General features: G+C 41.6%; 1 protein-coding gene across 1 annotated transcript in view; it reads left to right on the forward strand.

Annotated features, from left to right (window-relative positions):
- PGR (progesterone receptor) overlaps window positions 1-18,269 on the forward strand; it is a 112,810-nt gene that overhangs the window by 19,024 nt on the left and 75,517 nt on the right. Inside the window, exon 3 of the mRNA XM_090030225.1 lies at window positions 16,489-16,605. Within this exon, the coding sequence (XP_089886351.1) occupies window positions 16,489-16,605 (117 nt within the window). The remainder of the gene's footprint in view (window positions 1-16,488; window positions 16,606-18,269) is intronic.

Genomic DNA, 18,269 nt, shown 5'->3' on the forward strand with positions numbered 1-18,269 from the left:
GGAACAGATTTTACAAACTGAGCAGGGTGTCTGGAACAGAGAAGTTAGTGATAATGGGAGTAACATAAGAGGACAGAATCAACAGCAGGAGAGAAAGAAAAGGCTCCTTTGTTAAAATACAGAAGAGGAGTAAAGAGATTTCAAACAGAACTGTACAAAGTGCTGCTTTAGGAGTAATGCAGTGATACGGTTACAGCACTGGGCCACCTAGTCTGAAATCCCCAGTATAGACAAGGCCTTCCTTTTTTACTTTGTTTTCATTTCAGAAATGTTAGGCTAATGGCTTAGAGTTTGTCAGTGAGTTAGGCTAGTACAGTAGTGTGTTGCTTAAAGGCATTAACCTGCAGTAGTGTATTGATTAAAATTTTCGGTTCTATACTACTAGCAGCAAAGCTTAACCAGAAGCAACAGTGGTGGGCATTTTGATACAAAGAGGCCCCTGTTGTTTTAACCTTTTCATCACTTGAAGCTTGCTCAGGTTGATGATAGTCACTGTGATGCTTAAAATTCTAGTAGCCTTTCTGCATTAGCAGTCCTACCTGTACTACCATCAAAGGAGTTTCATTGGCGGGAGATTAAGAAAAATACTATTCCAAAAGAGTCTGAAAGGTATGAATATAAGAGTATTAGGAGGAAAAATTAAAAAGAAAGAGGGGAGGATTTAATTTTATTCCCATATAGGCAAGCATTATGTTCATATCCATATATGAGTTATAAGGAAAACAATGTGTGCTTTTGAATTAGGGAGGAGCCAAAAGGAATTGTAGAGATAATGACAATTTTGTATCCTTGCAAGACAATAGAAGAATATGCAAAATAATTTTACATATATGCTGAAATGTTTTGTAAACTGTTGTTCCTGAAATTTTTAAAAGATTTTTGAGAGATCATTTTTAAGTGTCAGGAGAATAAAATAAATATTCATTTTCCTTAAATACAGTGAAGGTGATTTACCAGAAGCTCCTTATCTTCATTTGTAAAATCTTCATTCCTTTGTAGAACTATGTCCTGTTCTTTCTTGACTTGGTATATAACCTAAATTGGGATTCTACAAGGCCAGTTGCATTACTCACTACATAATTTGTCTTTTTGGGGGGAAGAAGAAAAGGAGAATTCCCCCAAAATGAGATAGTGCTTATTAAAAATTAAAGTAGTTGATTCTATACTTGCCAGATTATACTTTTATCTTTAATATCTCTCTCCTTTCCTCTGAACTGTTAGTTTCATATATTCCTTAAGATCCACACAAATTACAGTTCTAAGTCACAAGTCAGTGGCTTGATATTTTGGGATGGACAGTACTGTAGAGGTGTAATTGCCATCACCCTCCATTTTGGAGATGGGAAAAAGGTAGTAAGATATAGGAAAGGCTAACAGTGACCCAAGACTTCATTGATGGTTTCAATCACAGAACAAAGATTAAAAGTGTGGGACCTCATTTCTGCTCTTGTTTTCTGATATTTAGAACACTCCCTACTACTTCTGTTTTCTTTTTTTTAAACTCCAGTGATATTAACTGAAGATACTTGAAAACAAATTTAGTGTCAGAACTAGGAACTTATCTTTACAGGGCCCTTTGGATGCTTCTGTAATACAAGTAAGAATGTTAACGTGGTACTTACTGAGTCAAACCAAACAAATACTTTAAGTAACCCTAAAGTTTGAGAGAACTTATTTTAGTACAAGTAAAATCTGCTTTCAGGATATATTTAAAGTCTATGAAGCCTTCCAGATGGTTTCAGCAAAGTAAATTTTACCCGTCATTTTGAAATTGACCAAATATCTTGCATATCTTTCCCTTCTTACTCACACATTCTGTCCTTCAGAGAGATACTGGAATTTAAATATAAAGGTCAAACAACTAATAACATTTCTTAGAATCCTGTTTCATTTAACTGTAGAAGCACATGTATATATATTCAGATTAGTTTGTATAATTGAAGTCCATTCAGGTTCTTCAGAGAGACATCAATCAAGTTAAACAAGAAAGAATGTAAACATATTTATTTTTTGGAAGGTAATATCCAGAACAGTTGCATCTAATACCAGGAAATATATTTTAGACTTAGATGCAATAAACCTTGTATTTTTAGTACTTTAATTGTAATTTATTGAAAATGCCAATGGAAATCTTGTCACATGAAACTGTATAAAAATGTTAAAGACTTCAAAATAGAACCTGAACATTTTAAAGATTGGGAACCGCAGAATGTAATTAGTAGGACAGAATTAAGAGGGAAAGGAATGGTATGGATGTTAGGGGGAAGGCAAAATGGAGGAATTGTGTAGAGGTTAGCATGAAGTTTCACTAAAATTTTTAATGCTCGTGTTTCCATAAAGAGCTGATACCAAGTTATAAAACAATAATGAACAAGTGTTGTTCAGGCTCAGAAGAAGACTAGTTGTTTTACTTATAGTCTTGGAGATAAGGAAAGAATTAAGTTAGTTCAAAGATTAGGGAAAGTTTATTAATAGCAAAAAAACAAATGCTGGTTGGGGGGGATAGTTGGTAGGTAGGTCTGAATGATATAATAATAAAAAAAAATGCCAGCAGCTAGTCTACTCTGTTATTAGTGGTACTCCAGATTTCCCTACAAAGAGGCTTACTATTAAACAACAGAAATGTTTAATATAATGTTTTATGTAAAAAGGAACATTTTATTATACTTACTATTTATTGTTCACTTAATGCAAATTTAAAAAGAACGAAAATTATAAATTGATTATGTCAGGCAACTTCAGATTATTTCTTGTTGTTTAGGTTTATGATGCAACAAAAATGCTTAGGTATGTTCTTGATACAAATACAATATAGTAAAAATATATTTTTAAAGCAACATTTTCATAAAACCAAAGTCTCACCTCTGTAACCTCTCTTAATTAGAATATCGCTGGAGTCCATTGTTGTTAGAACTTTTAATTCCAGTGGATCTTTTTGTCCTTGGGATTTTTTTGGTTCTATTATTTAAATTAGTATTATGCAAGTGAAACTACATTAGTCAAATTGATTAAGCCTTTCAAAAAGATTTTACTGTTCACAGCCAGCATGCAGTGGTAGTTATTGGTTTTTGAATACTACATCCACTTAAAACCTTGTGACAGCAATCACATTACTAATGTTCTTTGAATACCATGGAAGTCCAAACCCTATCTTTAATGATCTTACATCCATATGAAAGAGCGTTATCTGAATAGAACATAATGTAATCTCAAATGAGAACTTAAGAAGAAATGGGCAATCCTAACTAAATCATGTGAAAGTGTATGTTTTGCGGCTGTTCTCAGTTAAACAAAGCCCTACATATTGTATGTAACATTCTCTTAAGTATCTAGAGTAATGTGGGCTAGATACTTCTACCATTAGGAGGATGAATAATGAGCTGAGTAATACAAAGCAGAGAAATAACTATAAATGGATTGATATCAGACTTCCTGAAGTTCTGAAATGAGTTCCATAGGGATTTGCTCTTGTTTCCATGCCATTTATCATTTTAATTAATGATTTAGACCCAGTGAGAGTATAATCTGATCAGTTCTTCAGGTGATGTACAAGTGGCAGGAGTTCTGAACCCTTTTGAGGGGATAGAATTAAAATTCAAAGGGATTGTGATAAATTGGAGAGCTAGCTATAGGCCAAAAAACAAACAAAGAAATTTAAGAAAATCAAGTTGCTACAGGTAGGGGAAAAAACCCCAAATATACATGTCTGGAATGAGGATAACTGATTTGGCAGTAGCTATAAAATGTGATGCTGTACAAAAAACAGAAATGCAAATTTAAGTTGAATTAATAGAGTATGGAAGACACACGAGGTGATCATACCATTCTACTAAGCATCTGTTAAAGTTCAGCTGGAGTATTCTGTGCCAAGATTTGAGCACTGCATTGTAAGATGAATGTAGAGAAACTGGTTAGGATCCAGAGGCAAGTGATGAAGATGGTAAAAGCTTGGAAAGCTAGCTATATACAAGTAAAGGTTGAAGGACCTAGGTATGTTAAGCCTGTAATAATGGAGAGGCATGATAACCATTTGCAATTACTGCATTTGCTTGACTACAAGATGGCTCCCTAATAATTAGATTCTATACATGGAAAATTTATAAGTTTGTTATAATTTTCTAGCTGGAGCATCTAATTTATTGGAGGTTTACCTTGAATTTGTCCCCTGTCTACTGGTGCAGCAGGGAAAATGAATCTGGGGAGTCAGGTAGCCCCCTTGCCCTCTGCTTACCCTCCCCCCTACCTTCTTCCCCCTGAGCACATTGAAGTGAGGAACAAATTTGAACACACTGGGTGCATTTACATGAGATGCCTTTATGTTCTACTACACATTAGGGTGTCATGGCAAAAACTGTGCTAATGCACAGTAAAATTAGTCAGTGCATTAAGCATCACAAAAAAAGTTCTCCTTTGCTACTGTGCATTAATGTAGCTATTGAGTCTTTATCTAGTACCTCGTATTAGAGGTATTAAGCTTAATGTGCAGTAGCAAAGGTGCATTAATGAATGTGTAGACATTATCCTTTAAATGTTAGTAATTTGCATATAGGCAAGATAGTACAGGTACCCACAGATTTAGTTCTCCCAAAATTGATGCATTTTATGTTATCTGAAACTGCTACTAGTTTTAGCGCAGGTGTTGCCCTGTGGAGTCAGGCCAACACTCAGGATCTCAATATTGCACTGTTAGACAGGAGGGTATGGTGTACAATTGCACATGCACACATAAAAATCAATTAAGTACACATACACTCACTAGGTATATACACCCCTACTAGGCATACACACTCGCACTACCAGCTCAGGCACATCCAAACCAGCCTAGGCACATGTATACCTATTTCCAATTTAAGTGCATATGTGCTATACACACCAAATTTATACAGAATCAGTTACCAGTTACCAACACCTGCACATCCAATACACATACATGGATTACTAATTTATATACTACACACACACACACACACACACACACACACACACACACACACACACAGTGATATCTATGTGTGTGTGTGTATATATATGTATTCAGTAATTTACACACATATCACCCACCTACACATGCACACAGGTGAGTTCCTAAGTTGGGTGTTGTGATGTGTATGTATGTATGTGCTTGGTGTATTGGGGATACCTGGGGAAAGGTTAAGGTAAGAAAGTAGAAGTGTAGGGAGTTAAAGTTACCAGGGCTGGGATTAGACTACAGGGTCCTGGGCTGAAGAACTGAGGCTAGGCGGTAACTTTAGGTTAATTGATCTTAATTGATTAAAAGACAAGCCCAAAGCCTGCAGAACAGGAAAGCATGCCAGCACAGTCTAGGACTGGAGCCAGAGCTACGGGGAGCTGAAAAGGTAGATGGGGAGGGGGAAAAATGGACTAAGGGAAAGTGTGGGTGTTAAAGAGAGGGGCTCTGGGTGTGGTGAGCCAGAGGATGGCTCCGGGGCAGCTAGAGAAGTTGCAGGGGGCGGCAGTAGGTGCTGGGAGCTGGAGAAAACTGCAGGACAGCCACGAGGAGCTGGGAAGCTGTGGGGGGTGGGGATGACTACAGAAGATGCCTGGGAAGCCTGAAAACAGCAGAAAATCACAGGAAAAGCAGCAGGCGTCAGGGCAGTAGGAAAACAGAAAGGTAGCAGAAAGTCACAGGGAAAAGGCAGTAGGAGCAGGGGAGGCTGAGAGGTGGCAGAAAAAGGGAGATGGAATTGGGAGGAGATTGGGAAACTAGCAGAGAGGGTGGGGACTAGAGCTGAGAGAGAGAGAATGAGGCTGGAATTTAAGATAAGGAAGGGACTGGGATTTAGTAAAACATGACCCAACTCGGGGTTGCAAATGATAGTGGTTTTATTGAACAGGGGAGATGGTGACACAATGTCTTATTGGTTCCCTTGCACCTACACACACATATACACACAGAGATACACACACACAATGGCAGCAGGGGTTAGAGAGGGCTGGTACAGGGGCTGAAGTCCAGGAGGAGAAAGAGAGAGAGAGAATCCAAATTGTAGGAGGAGGTATGCAGATAATATCTACCTATCCAGGCTGGAAAGGGGTGCTTGTCCAGTAGATGTAGTCCAGAGGGGGGGTCGCCGGCAGGGCCTCTGGGTGGATAGGTGGTGCGGCGTGGTGCTGGTCCAGATGGAGAGGTCGTCTCACTGGGTCTGTCTTCACTGCTGGTTTTTTATAGGGGCAGACCTTGTGTGACCCTAGTGACAGGAGGCATGCCCAGGCAAGGGTCAGCCCCTGGCATACTGAGCATGTGTGCTCCATGCAGGGATGTGCAGTTTCGGGTGTCCGTAACGGTGAGAGTTCCTGGTTCTGTAGGGTCTTTTGTCTTTCAGATGTTGGTCTTATCTCTGTTCCTGGGTGAGGTCCGTGGTTCCTGGATGAATCATAGTTTCATAGTTTCATAGTAGCTAGAGTCGGAAGGGACCTAGGTAGATCATCTAGTCCGACCCCCTGCCTTGGCAGGAAAGAGTACCGGGGTCAGATGACCCCGGCAAGGTGCTCATCTAACTTCCTTTTAAAAATCCCTAGGCTAGGAGCCTGCACCACTTCCCCTGGAAGCCGGTTCCAGGCCCTAGCCGCCCTGACTGTGAAGTAGCGCCTCCTAATATCTAATCTAAACTTACCCTCCGCCAGCTTGTGACCGTTATTCCTGGTCACTCCTGGCAGCGCACGGGGGAACAGGGACTCCCCCAATACCTGCTGATCCCCCCTGACCAGTTTGTAGCAGGCCACAAGGTCCCCCCTTAACCTTCTCTTGTGGAGGCTAAACAGGTTCGGGTCCCGTAGCCTCTCCTCATAAGGCCTGCCCTGCTGACCCCTGATCATACGAGTGGCCCTCCTCTGAACTCTTTCCATATCGTCCACGTCCCTCTTGAAGTGTGGCGCCCAGAACTGGACGCAGTACTCCAGCTGCGGCCTGACCAGTGCCGCATAGAGGGGGAGGATCACCTCCCTGGACCTGCTCGAGATGCATCTGTGGATGCATGACAGGGTACGGTTGGCCTTCTTGACTGCCTCCCCACACTGCCGGCCCATGTTCATCGTGGAGTCAATGACGACTCCAAGATCCTTTTCCGTCTCCGTGCTGGCAAGAGGGGAGTTCCCCAACCTGTAAGTGTGGTGCCGGTTCTTCCTCCCCATGTGCAACACCTTGCACTTATCAGTGTTAAACCCCATCCTATTCTCATCCGCCCACCGTTGCAACCTGTCAAGGTCAGCTTGTAGCCTATTGCACCCTTCTAGTGCACCCACATCCCCCCACAATCAATGCGAGGTGATGGCCCAGTCATTACAGGCCATTCAGTAGAGGCCTGCTACCATTGTATTTCAATCATTCCCAATCATACTCATTCATCGGGGAACCAGTTTACATGGGACAGATACGTGACTGTTACAGTTGTGACACAGGGGATGCCCAGGCAGAGGACACAAGATGTCAACTTTCCATTTTATATGTCAAGTCTCCATGACTTTGGTTCACTTCCAAACACAGGTCTAAACCATACAATATCCATATGAAACAATAAAAATCAGTACAAAAATGATAATAATACAATATACAACAGTAAATATCAATACCAACTTAATAATAATACTATATAAAACAGTGGGTATCCAAAACCAAAAACTTGCTACCAAAATAAAAATGTTTAAAGCTTATCCTACATCTTAGTTTACTTATACTTATCTATAGAGAATAGAGAGGGAGAGAAAAAGTCAGAAATGGTTGCGGAAGGGGAGTGAATGAAATTAACCCCCCCCCCCCCAACTGGGTTTTTTGCTATACAGGTACTCCATAAACACACCTTTAAGCAACATTTTTGTACCTACTTTATGTATAAAAGAAAATATGTATATTAGTCCAAAGCCAAAAGGCTCATGATGTACCATATTGTTCATTTGGCTGGGCCCCAGCAGAGTCAACAGTGTTTAAAGCTATGGTGACCCCACTGCTCAGAACTGCTAGTAGGTGTGTGTACTCCAGCTACTCCCCCAAAGGATCCATGTACTTCATGGCTGGAACCAGGTGTTCTTATCACAGTTCCTGAGATCTTCCAAAGTGTATAGGCAGATAAGGCTCAGGGGGCCACACTAATCACATGCACCATGCTGAGAGAGGGAGCTATAGAGAAATTCTAGGTGGGCTCCTTGGGGCCCTGTTTGGTGACATCTGCCAGATGTTTAAGGTGGGTGAAGAAATGGGAATCATTGGACATGGGAAAGAATGGTGCAGCTCAGCTGTGGGAGTAAAGAGGAAGTCAAAATGTATTAAATGTAATTGCTCACCATGACTTGAAAAAAGAGTCAGTGCTGAGGGGGGACTGTACATGGTGGCACTACCCTGTACCTTATTCAGATGGGCTACAGATCCTTGTGGTAGGTTCTCATCAGTATGTTTGCTCAATATGGGCCATGTCCTTTATAGTCATGCTCAGTGTTGGCTGCTTCATAGTTGGTTTCAGTTATGGAGATGTTGCTTTTGGCAGTAGCTCAATGGTGGACACTGTACTTAATGAGGTTTCCTTGTATGCAATTGTAAGATGAGGGGCTTTTTTTCCATGCTGATTGTGAGGGAAAAACCTCGTCTTGTACTCAAGTAAATAAAGTGCATGACAGGCTGCCAAAAAGAAGAGAAAGAAGCGTTGTTCTCTTATGCCATACATGGCAGGGCATGAGACAATGGGTTTCAATTTCAACAAAGCAAATTTAGATCAGATTTCAGGAAAACCTTCCTAATTTTAAGAACAGCAGAACAGGGCAGTTGTGGAATCTCTTTCACTGGGGGCTTTAAAAGATTATCTGAATAGGAATCTGACTGGAATAGTTTAGCTGTAATACTTAATTTCCAATAATATTTTCTAGTAATAATTTCCAAACCTATAATTTTATGATTCTGCAAAATATGTTCAGCATTTGCAATCTTGGTTATAAGCAGAATACCATAAATGCAGTAGACCCAATTCCCTATTCCATTATCCCGGCTTATAAACACGCAGATTAATTTTGTGATAAATGGTTCAATGAGTCTCCAACTGTTGACTATTGTATAAAGCATACAGATAGCTTTCAAAAAACAAAGATGGGAGAAAAGATGAAAAGAGAGAACAGAGAAAAGAATAGAGAGGTTAGCAGAAGGAGTAGGTTTAATGCCCTTTTCTCTTCTTTAAATTACTATTGTCAGTTGCATAATGGAGTTAAAGATGGGACAGGGAGGTCCAGGTGAGGGAGATCCCCTGCCCTCAATTAATGCAGACCTTTTGAAGGAACACCTTGAGAGGCTGGACACCTTCAAGTCAGCCAGCCCTGACAATCTACACCCCAGGGTATTCAAGGAGCTGACTAGCATTGTAGCCCAACCTCTGGCACGGATCTTTGAAAACTCTTGGTGCTCTAGTGTAGTGCCCAAAGATTGGAAGAAGGCCAACGTGTTGCCTATCTTCAAGAAAGGGAGGAAAGTGGATCCGGCTAACTATAGGCCCATCAGCCTGACTTCTATCCTATCCCGGGGAAGGTCTTAGAAAAGTTTATGACAGAGGCCATCCTTAATGGACTGGCAGATGCCAACATCTTGAGGAATAGCCAGCACAGGTTTGTTGCAGGTAGGTCTTGCTTGACCAATCTCATTTCCCTCTACGACCAGGTGACCTATCACCTGGACAAGGGAGAAGAGATTGATGTCATATATCTTGACTTCAAAAAAGCTTTTGATCTGGTATCCCATGATCACCTCTTGGCAAAACTGGCCAGTTGTGGCCTTGGGTCCACCACGATCCACTGGTTGGAGAACTGGCTCCGTGGTTGGACCCAGAGGGTGGTAATTGGTGGAAGTCAATCGTCATGGTGCCCTGTGACCAGGCTCTGTCCTTGGACCCACATTGTTCAACATCTTCATTAACAATGTGGACATTGAAATCAGAAGTGGACTGGCCAAGTTCACCGATGACACCAAACTTTGGTGCAGAGCATCCACACCAGAAGACAGGAGGGCGATCCAGGCTGACCTGGACAGGCTCAGCAAATGGGCGGATGAGAACCTGATGGTGTTCAACACCGAAAAATACAAGGTTCTCCTCCTTGGGAGGAAAACCTGCAGCATCCTTATAGGCTCAGAAGTGCTATGCTGGTTAGCACTACGGAAGAAAGAGACTTGGGGGTCATCATTGACCACAAGATGAACATGAGCCTGCAGTGCGATGCTGTGTGGCTAGTAAAGCAACCAAAATGCTGGCTTGCATCCATAGATGCTTCTCAAGCAAATCCCGGGATGTCATTCTCTCCTCGGCCTTGGTGAGGCCACAGCTGGAGTACTGTGTCCAGGTTTGGGCTCCACAATTCAAAAAGGATGTGGAGAAGCCTGAGAGAGTCCAGAGGAGAGCCACGCGCATGATCAGAGGTCAGGAAAACAGACCTTATGATGAGAGGCTGAGAGCCATGGGGCTCTTTAGCCTGGAAAAGCACAGGCTCAGGGGTGATCTGATGGCCACTTATAAGTTTATCGGGGTGACCACGAGTATCTGGGGGAACATTTGTTCACCAGAGCGCGCCAAGGGATGACGAGGTTGAACGGTTATAAACTACTACAAGACCGTTTCAGGCTGGACACAAGGAAGCATTTTTTTACTGTCCAAGCCCCCAAGGTCTGGAATAGCCTGCCATCAAAGGTGGTTCAAGCACCTACATTGAATACCTTCAGGAGTAAATTGGATGCTTATCTTGCTGGGATCCTATGACCCCAGCTGACTTCCTGCCCTGTGTGTGGGGGGCTGGACTCGATGATCTTCCGAGGTCCCTTTCAGCCCTAATGTCTGTGTGTGTATGAATTAGGGACCTACTCAAATTGTGGTTTCGCAGAAACTGGAAAAATCCGGGGTTGCCCAGAAAATCCAGGGCTACCTGTAAAATCCGTGGAAAAAAAGAAAACTTAATAAAAATAAGCTTGCAGCCTGCCTGTGAGGGGAAAGTCACTGGCTGGTGGGGCAGCACAAAGCAGGCACCAGACAAGATGGCGGCGGACCCTCCACCCTCCTTCCCCTACTCTGAGGCTTCTCTGCCAATCGGTGCTGAGTGACAGGGCCGGATGGAGGCAACCAGCAGTCAACATGGTGGCTTCCCCCTTACCCCTTCTACCCCCTGGGCCTGTCCACCAATCAGTGCTAAGGGGCAGGGCTACAACAAAATGCACATAAAATCAGCTCTTCACGCTGGGACAAAGCCATAAAAATGGCTTTGTCTTGCTGCAAGTTATATATATTATAACTGGTATTTAGTTTAGGCCATATCTTTTTCTTTCCTAGATCTGAGGAAGGAGCATTTTATGCCTGAAAGCATGTCTAACATCTTTCTCACCCATGAAGTAGGTCCAAGAAAAGATATTAACTAACAAACCTTGCTTCTCATATATTCCTTGGGCCAGCATGACTACAACAGTACTCCAACCCTACTAGTGTGTATAAGGTTTCTAAGAAGTTACATTTCTTATAAGTTACATTTCTTATAAGTTAATAATAAGTTAGTTGATATGTTATTATTGGGTTTGATGATATCAGGATTGTGCCAATATTGTAGTTTAAACACATACACAAAAGACGTATTTGAAATGAAACAACCTTTGCTTTTAAATTTTCGTTTTCATTTCTTGATTATTTATCCTTAATATTATATGAAAGCAATATTTTTAATACAATTTATATGGTAAGAAAAGAAAAAAGATGCCTTTTGTAGCTTTGGTTGCCATTACATTTTTGGTCTTTGATCTGGTGTGTTTTCACGTAGTGGACATGACTGTGGAGGCTTTCAGAACTGTATGTCCGTAGCCAATGTTTCCTGGACCCACACATCTGAGATACTGGGTCTTCCCTATGGTTATGGCAGATTGGAGAAAATACTGAATTCTCCCAGTTGTTGTTTTAAACTTAAACTGCCTGTGCTTTCTCAAGTTAGCTTACCTTATGGGAGAGTTTTCATATTTCAACCTTTGAGCTGTAGAGTAGTAGTAGCAGCAGTGTCTCTGAAGCGTAGCTGCATTTTAAGGTTGTAAGCAGGACTCAAGCTTCAACCTATCTCTCAGCTTCAGCAGGCCAACTAGCTTGACTTTGAAAAACCACTTAACTTAATCAAGAGACTTCTTTCCATATATACATGGAAGTTAGGTCAAGAGTAATTAAATTATTTCTTGATCTAAATGGTCAAAGAATAATTTAGGCAATAATAATCTAAAGGTACAGGGAAGAAGAACGTGCTGAGGTAATGTTCTTCAAGTGTGACTTGTATTTTAGGTCCAGTTGAGAAATCAAACATCCAAAATGGTGGGGTAGTGTTAATGTTATGAATGTCTGAAGCTGGCAGATGCTTTTTGAGCTGGGTGACCTTGTAGATACTGTCCTAACTGAAAAACTGAAGTGAGGAATTCTAGTCAATGGGATCCCAGTTTGATCTGTTTTTCTTCAGTGGTGGCTTGACTAGTCATGCTTAGTGAGATTTACACCAGACTCGTGCACATACTACCCCTAGATCTGAGGTTCCGTTTTCTAATTGGAAGCTTGAGGGTGGATTCACAAGAGGGACTTAAGCCTTGGGTGCCCTGCTGCCCAGTGGAATTCACAGCCTTGAGTTGGGCCACTTTTCAACACATGGGTAGAGTCGGGCACCTCCAACTGGAATTCACAACAGCCCGAATGCTGAGTGAGAAGCTGCCCGAGCTAGCCAGAAGGGAAAACGTGTAGGGAGAGGAGTGTGGTTCAGGAAGGTGCTTGTCTCTAATCAAAATTCACAGCCAGGAGTCCTCTCCTGGAGTGTGGTGCTTTTTTTTTCTTCTTCAAATCCTAGCCAATCACTGCTACTCTCTCCTCCCACCCCTCAAATACCTTTGATAGGTGCTCCTTTCAAGTTTATCTTTTCTAAGTTAATTTTTTTTTTACAACATAGCCTTGGGATCCAGCAAATCAGCATTTTTCTGTTTTGATATATTGGGAAAAGATACAACCTGGTAGGATAAGGAATGCTCTTGTTGTAGATGTAACCCATTTCAAAAGATTTTGCTTTAATTCTTAATATCTTGTCGGAATAAAGTCTTCTCATTACTGTAACTGCTTCTGGGGGTTCACCTTGACATTTTCCCGTTGTCTTCATGGCACCTCTTTAGAACAACTCTTGCTAAATATTCACTTGCTTTACCAGAAGCAGGTAAAGGATTATGGGTGGTTATAAAAATAGGGGCTGAGCAATATGGTAATGATCACAGACTTGTTTACTTGCATTGGCAACAAATAACTAACTCAGACTAATAGTGCTTTGATAATAAACACACATTTAAAGGTACAGACAGTTGAAACTTTTGCTGTGTGAAGCAGAAAAGCAACATGAAAAGTTTAGATGTTTCTCTGTTTTTGAATGATTTATCTTTCCTCAGATTTATTACTGTAAAACTCTCTAAACAACAGGGGTGTTTTTTCTTTTCTTTTCTTTTTTCTTTTCTGTAATTCCAGTTTGGGCCTGGGTTAGAATAAGGAAGCATGAATAGTTAGGGTTAATAATGAAGGGTTAATGGAAATTTAAACATCAGAAAATAAATGGGAAATTAATTTGGAAAGTGTAATTGAGTCTTAAGTGCAAGTAGATTTTCATAATTAAAATGATTGGTAATACATTTGCAAGCACATGCATAAAATGATACTATTTCAGAAATGAATGTTCTCTCATTGAAGTTGCTGTGACTTTAACTTCAATGAGGGGAGCATTGGACCATCAGTTAGATCAGGGGTGTTTAACCCCTGACCCAGAGGCCAGATCTGGCCTACTGGGCTCCCAACAGGTCCAAAAATTTGGCAATAGTGGAGTAGTGACACCTGCTGCTAAATTTCTGGACCTGTGGGGAGCCCCAGGCTCTGCACACTAAATTAAAAAAAAATCCTAATATATATGTGTACAGTATGGTTGGGACATGTATGCAGCTGCAGAAATAGATCCATAATTTGTAGCTGGGTAGAAAAATTTGAAAGAGGTAGGTTTCTAGCTTTTGTGTTGAACTCAGTGATCAGATCCAGATGTGCAGGCACATGCGGTTTGTAGCACTGCAAACTTCTTTGCAGTGCCACAAACCATAGGTGTTGCATGTTAAACTGCACATGATGCTGCTAATTTGCAGTCCTGGGGCAAAATTTGCTACCAGGATTTCCCAGTAGCAAAAAATGCCCAGAAGAAAAATGTGGCACAAAGCATGTCAAAGTGGCCTGCACTGGAACAAATGTGGGGATGGGGGAGCAGGCAGCTTGGGGCTACCTGCTCCATTGTCTCCAAGTGCTGCAGAGCCCCCATACTGAGGCACCCTGTGCCTCAGCCAGCTGGTCCTTGGCTGGATGGGGCACAGTGTGCCTCAAAACAGGGGACCATGCAGGCCTGGGTTGACTGCTCCCCTGTCTCCACTGTGCCCATGCCAGCCCCCACTTTGTAGTACATGGAGCAGTGGGACAATGTGTCCTGCTGCAAAGCGCACGGGGAGAGGTGTGCATTTGGGCACAAAGCAGTGGCACAAATTTGTGGCACTACTATTTGTGCAGCTGCAAATGCACACCCCTGCTCATATGGATGTGACCAATGGAACTATACTTGTATAGATAGTTACACATTTGTATATTTTTTGTAGAATTGAGGTCTATATAAATATTTCTCTCTCTCTCCCTCTCTTGTTTTAATGCTAGATGACCCTGAATTTAAGATGACATCCCAATAATTAGCTTCTATACATGGAAATTTAAAAATATATATATACTTCTGCATGTATAGAAGCTAATTATTGTCTTAAATTTGTCAACAACATGACTGCAGTGGGGAAAGCAGGGGGGCAGGTGATAGGGGATGTAGTTTGAGGTGGGCAGTGGGGAAGGAAGTAGCTTGACCCATGCCCCTTCCCACCTAACACCTTGCCTCCTTGTCCCCTCTCCCCCACTCCACCCTGGCCTCTGCCCTCTTTCCCACAGCCTTGGGCATGCTGTGCCCTTTTCTCCTGTCTTCTTCCCCTCTTCTCCCTCCCATTTACCCTTGCTCTGGCTCTGTCAGGTGGCAGCCCCACTCCAGCGTGGGGTACAGAACACGTGCTGCTCTGGGTCCTGCTCTGGACCAGCTCAGCCCAGGCCAGTAGCAGCAGCAGTGGTGGCAGCTGTGGCCCCGACTCCAGGGCCCAGCCAGAGCTGCTGGTGCATCTGCCACCAGGCTGGATTGAGCCTAAATCTGTTTTAAGTGCCCATTTCTGATTTTTACCTTTGCTCTTCAGCACTTCCTTTCCTTAATAACTTGAAAAGGTACACTTTCTTGGAATAACTAACAGATGTAAAAGGAAAGTATAAGGATGGTTCCATGGTTTAGAATAATGCTTGCTTTAGAGACAGCACCTTGGTTTCACTAACATGGAGCAACTTTGAAGTACCCAGGTTCAGTTCCTGCTCTGCTACAGATTTTTTGGGTCAACTGCTGGCACTCACTTGGTCTTCCCTTAACAAAGATGTTATGAGGGTAAGTTGCTCTAAAGATGAAGAGATTTCTAAATATTATGATATTAGAAGTTGAAACACCATGCCAAATAAATAACGAAGATCAATAAAAGCTAATAGCCTCTTTTGTTTATGTATTCCCTTTTAACTTCAAGAGTTCCTTGTTGTTGTTCTAGTTGAAGACCAGTTAGATTACACCTTAAAGACTAACTGAAGTAGATCTATAGCACAGGCTGTCATGAGCTGAAGCTCACTTCATCAGATGCTGTGAAAAGACATATAAAAAGAGAGAAATTAGAATGCAAAAGACAAGGGAATGAGAGAAGTTTTTATGAAAAAAGTATACATTTTCTTTTGTACATTAAGGCTACTGTATATAGTAGTTTGTTATTCCTCTCTGTTCTGAACTTGGAGGGTAGCAAGCAGCATTCAAGATAGCATAGGCATTTCCGATGTGCCATGTGAGGGATTGCAGAGCAGATAAAGCATTCAAGAAGGACTGGGTCCTGAGAGATGCTATGTGCCCCCAATCTGTTTGACTTTTAGCTAGAATTGAGGGCCCTAAGTCTGGCCCCTGAAGCCTTCTGGGAAAATGTCCTTAATAATCCTTTAAGTAGGAAGCAGCATTTTAAAAGGAAAAAAAGATCTAAGAAAAGGCATGAAAGAAATAATCACAATTTTTGCTCTGTTATGCGATTCATGTTAAAAATGTTGATTGTATGACAACTTGAGCAGTACATACTGTCCATGACCTATTTTGGAATGACAAAAGACTAATGAATATTACTAAAGAATAATACCAAAATATTACTATAGTAAAACTGTGTCAGGTATTAATCCTAATATGTAACTTCAAAAATTTTTCTTGATTCTTTCATCATGACAGCCAGACTTTGGTTTCAATTATCTTTAATTTTTGGATGTCTATACATATGAAAACCTTTGAAAAACTAAAAAACTTTTGTTAATTCCAGGTTGTTCTTTTTTGCAGGGCAGCATAACTATTTATGTGCTGGAAGGAATGACTGCATAGTTGATAAAATCCGTAGGAAGAACTGTCCAGCATGCCGCTTGAGGAAGTGCTGTCAAGCTGGAATGGTCCTTGGAGGTGAGATTGGCTTTGATTCAGGGAAGTACAAGAATATAACTATCTCAGTTATTGTAGTTTAAATGTAGCTTATGTTGAAGTAAAACAGTAGAGGACTTTCAAAATCCTATATGTTGAAACATTTCCTGACAGGATATTTTAAATAAAATTCTTCATTCTTAATTTGTCTGAATCACCTTGAAATCCTGAATTAATTAAAATTTCACAACTTCTTTATTTTGCTTTATTATTTATTTTGGAGTTGGAGAACCTGCTTTGGGAAAATAATTAAGAAGTAAGTGTAAGTTGAAATTGAAGCACCTAACACATTGTTCATCCTAGTGAGGAACAGGTTTTCATTTCTCAGAAATTTCAATGACTAGAAATGTTCTGGGCAAGGGAGTTGTACAGGTCAGCCTTCAAATGCACTGTCCCCTGCCGCTTGCATCTTCCCCGGATTGCAAGATCCAATTCTGGGGAAGATGTGGGGAGCAGCTCCGCTCCTCCCATTCCCAGTTTGATGGAAGAGTGGGGAAGGACTCCTTATGTTTCCCCAGATTGGGGACACCCAGGTTTGGGGAGTGGGTACTCCACTTCCCTCCTGTAAAATAGCTTGGGAAGAGGCTAGAGCAACCAGGTAAAGCCCCTACCCATTCCTCAGACTGGGGACCCCGAAGCAAGTTGACCTCTCACAAAAGTGAATGTTTTTGGTGGGGACCACAGTTTGAGGAGCTAGTAGAGAACAAAGACCACTACCCCTCCACTCTTCTCCTGGTGGCTAGGAGTTGAGCCAAGGGAGCAGTGCAGCAATTCCCCAGTCCACTCCTGTAGTCTGGGGATTTCATGGGAGGCTTTGCTCTGCTACTCCAGTCCCTTCCTTAGCTTTCTTCCACTGGTCTAAATGGATGTCAGCAAAATTGTATTTTTTACATTAGCAAAGAGGGAAAGGAATTGCTATCTCCAGTACTACAGGATTCAGGGTGCTGAGACCTGCATTATGCCTGTTACACTTTATAGCACAGGGCTTGCTTAGCTAGCTGTCTGGTTTCTCTGTCCAATACTAGGCAAAGCCAGCATAATGCTGAACACTTGCTTTAGCAGACCCACAGTTTGAAAGGAACTGCCCTATAATGAATTCAGTGATAGGATAGATACACTTCATACTGAAAGGATAGATACTTATCCCTTTGTTTTTTCCAACCACTGCTATAGATTTAGCCATGTGCTTTTGTTGGTCTTGTACAGCTCTTAAAAACAATTAGAGCAGCTATTTGAGGACAGCAGAATGGATGAACTAGAAAAATAGGAAGAGAAGTAGAAACAATAATTTCAATAGGCAACAATTGATCCTCTGGATCACGGTGTACATGTAAGAGGTCTAGTCAGATGCCTGATGAATCTGTTTGTGGCTGACAAGCCCAATTCAGGAGCGACACAGCTTGTTACAAGTTTTACAGATTTGTATGTTAGATAAGTTGAAGTCAAAGTTCACAGCATGCTGCTTTTTTCTCATTTTGCTTCCATTCTCTGGATCAAAGCCGCATCATGCTGAGCTGTACCAGTGCCAGATGTTCCCTCCCTATCAGACAGGATTCTGTGCACTGCTCCCAGCTTTCTACGTTGATATTGAATGACTTTGTGTCATTTTTGCATGCATCATGGTACTGGCATAGAGGGTAATGCTG

The sequence above is a fragment of the Crocodylus siamensis genome, chromosome 1, assembly GCF_052110815.1.
Source record: "Crocodylus siamensis isolate JL-2025a chromosome 1, ASM5211081v1, whole genome shotgun sequence".
NCBI classification, from domain to species: Eukaryota; Metazoa; Chordata; order Crocodylia; family Crocodylidae; genus Crocodylus; species Crocodylus siamensis.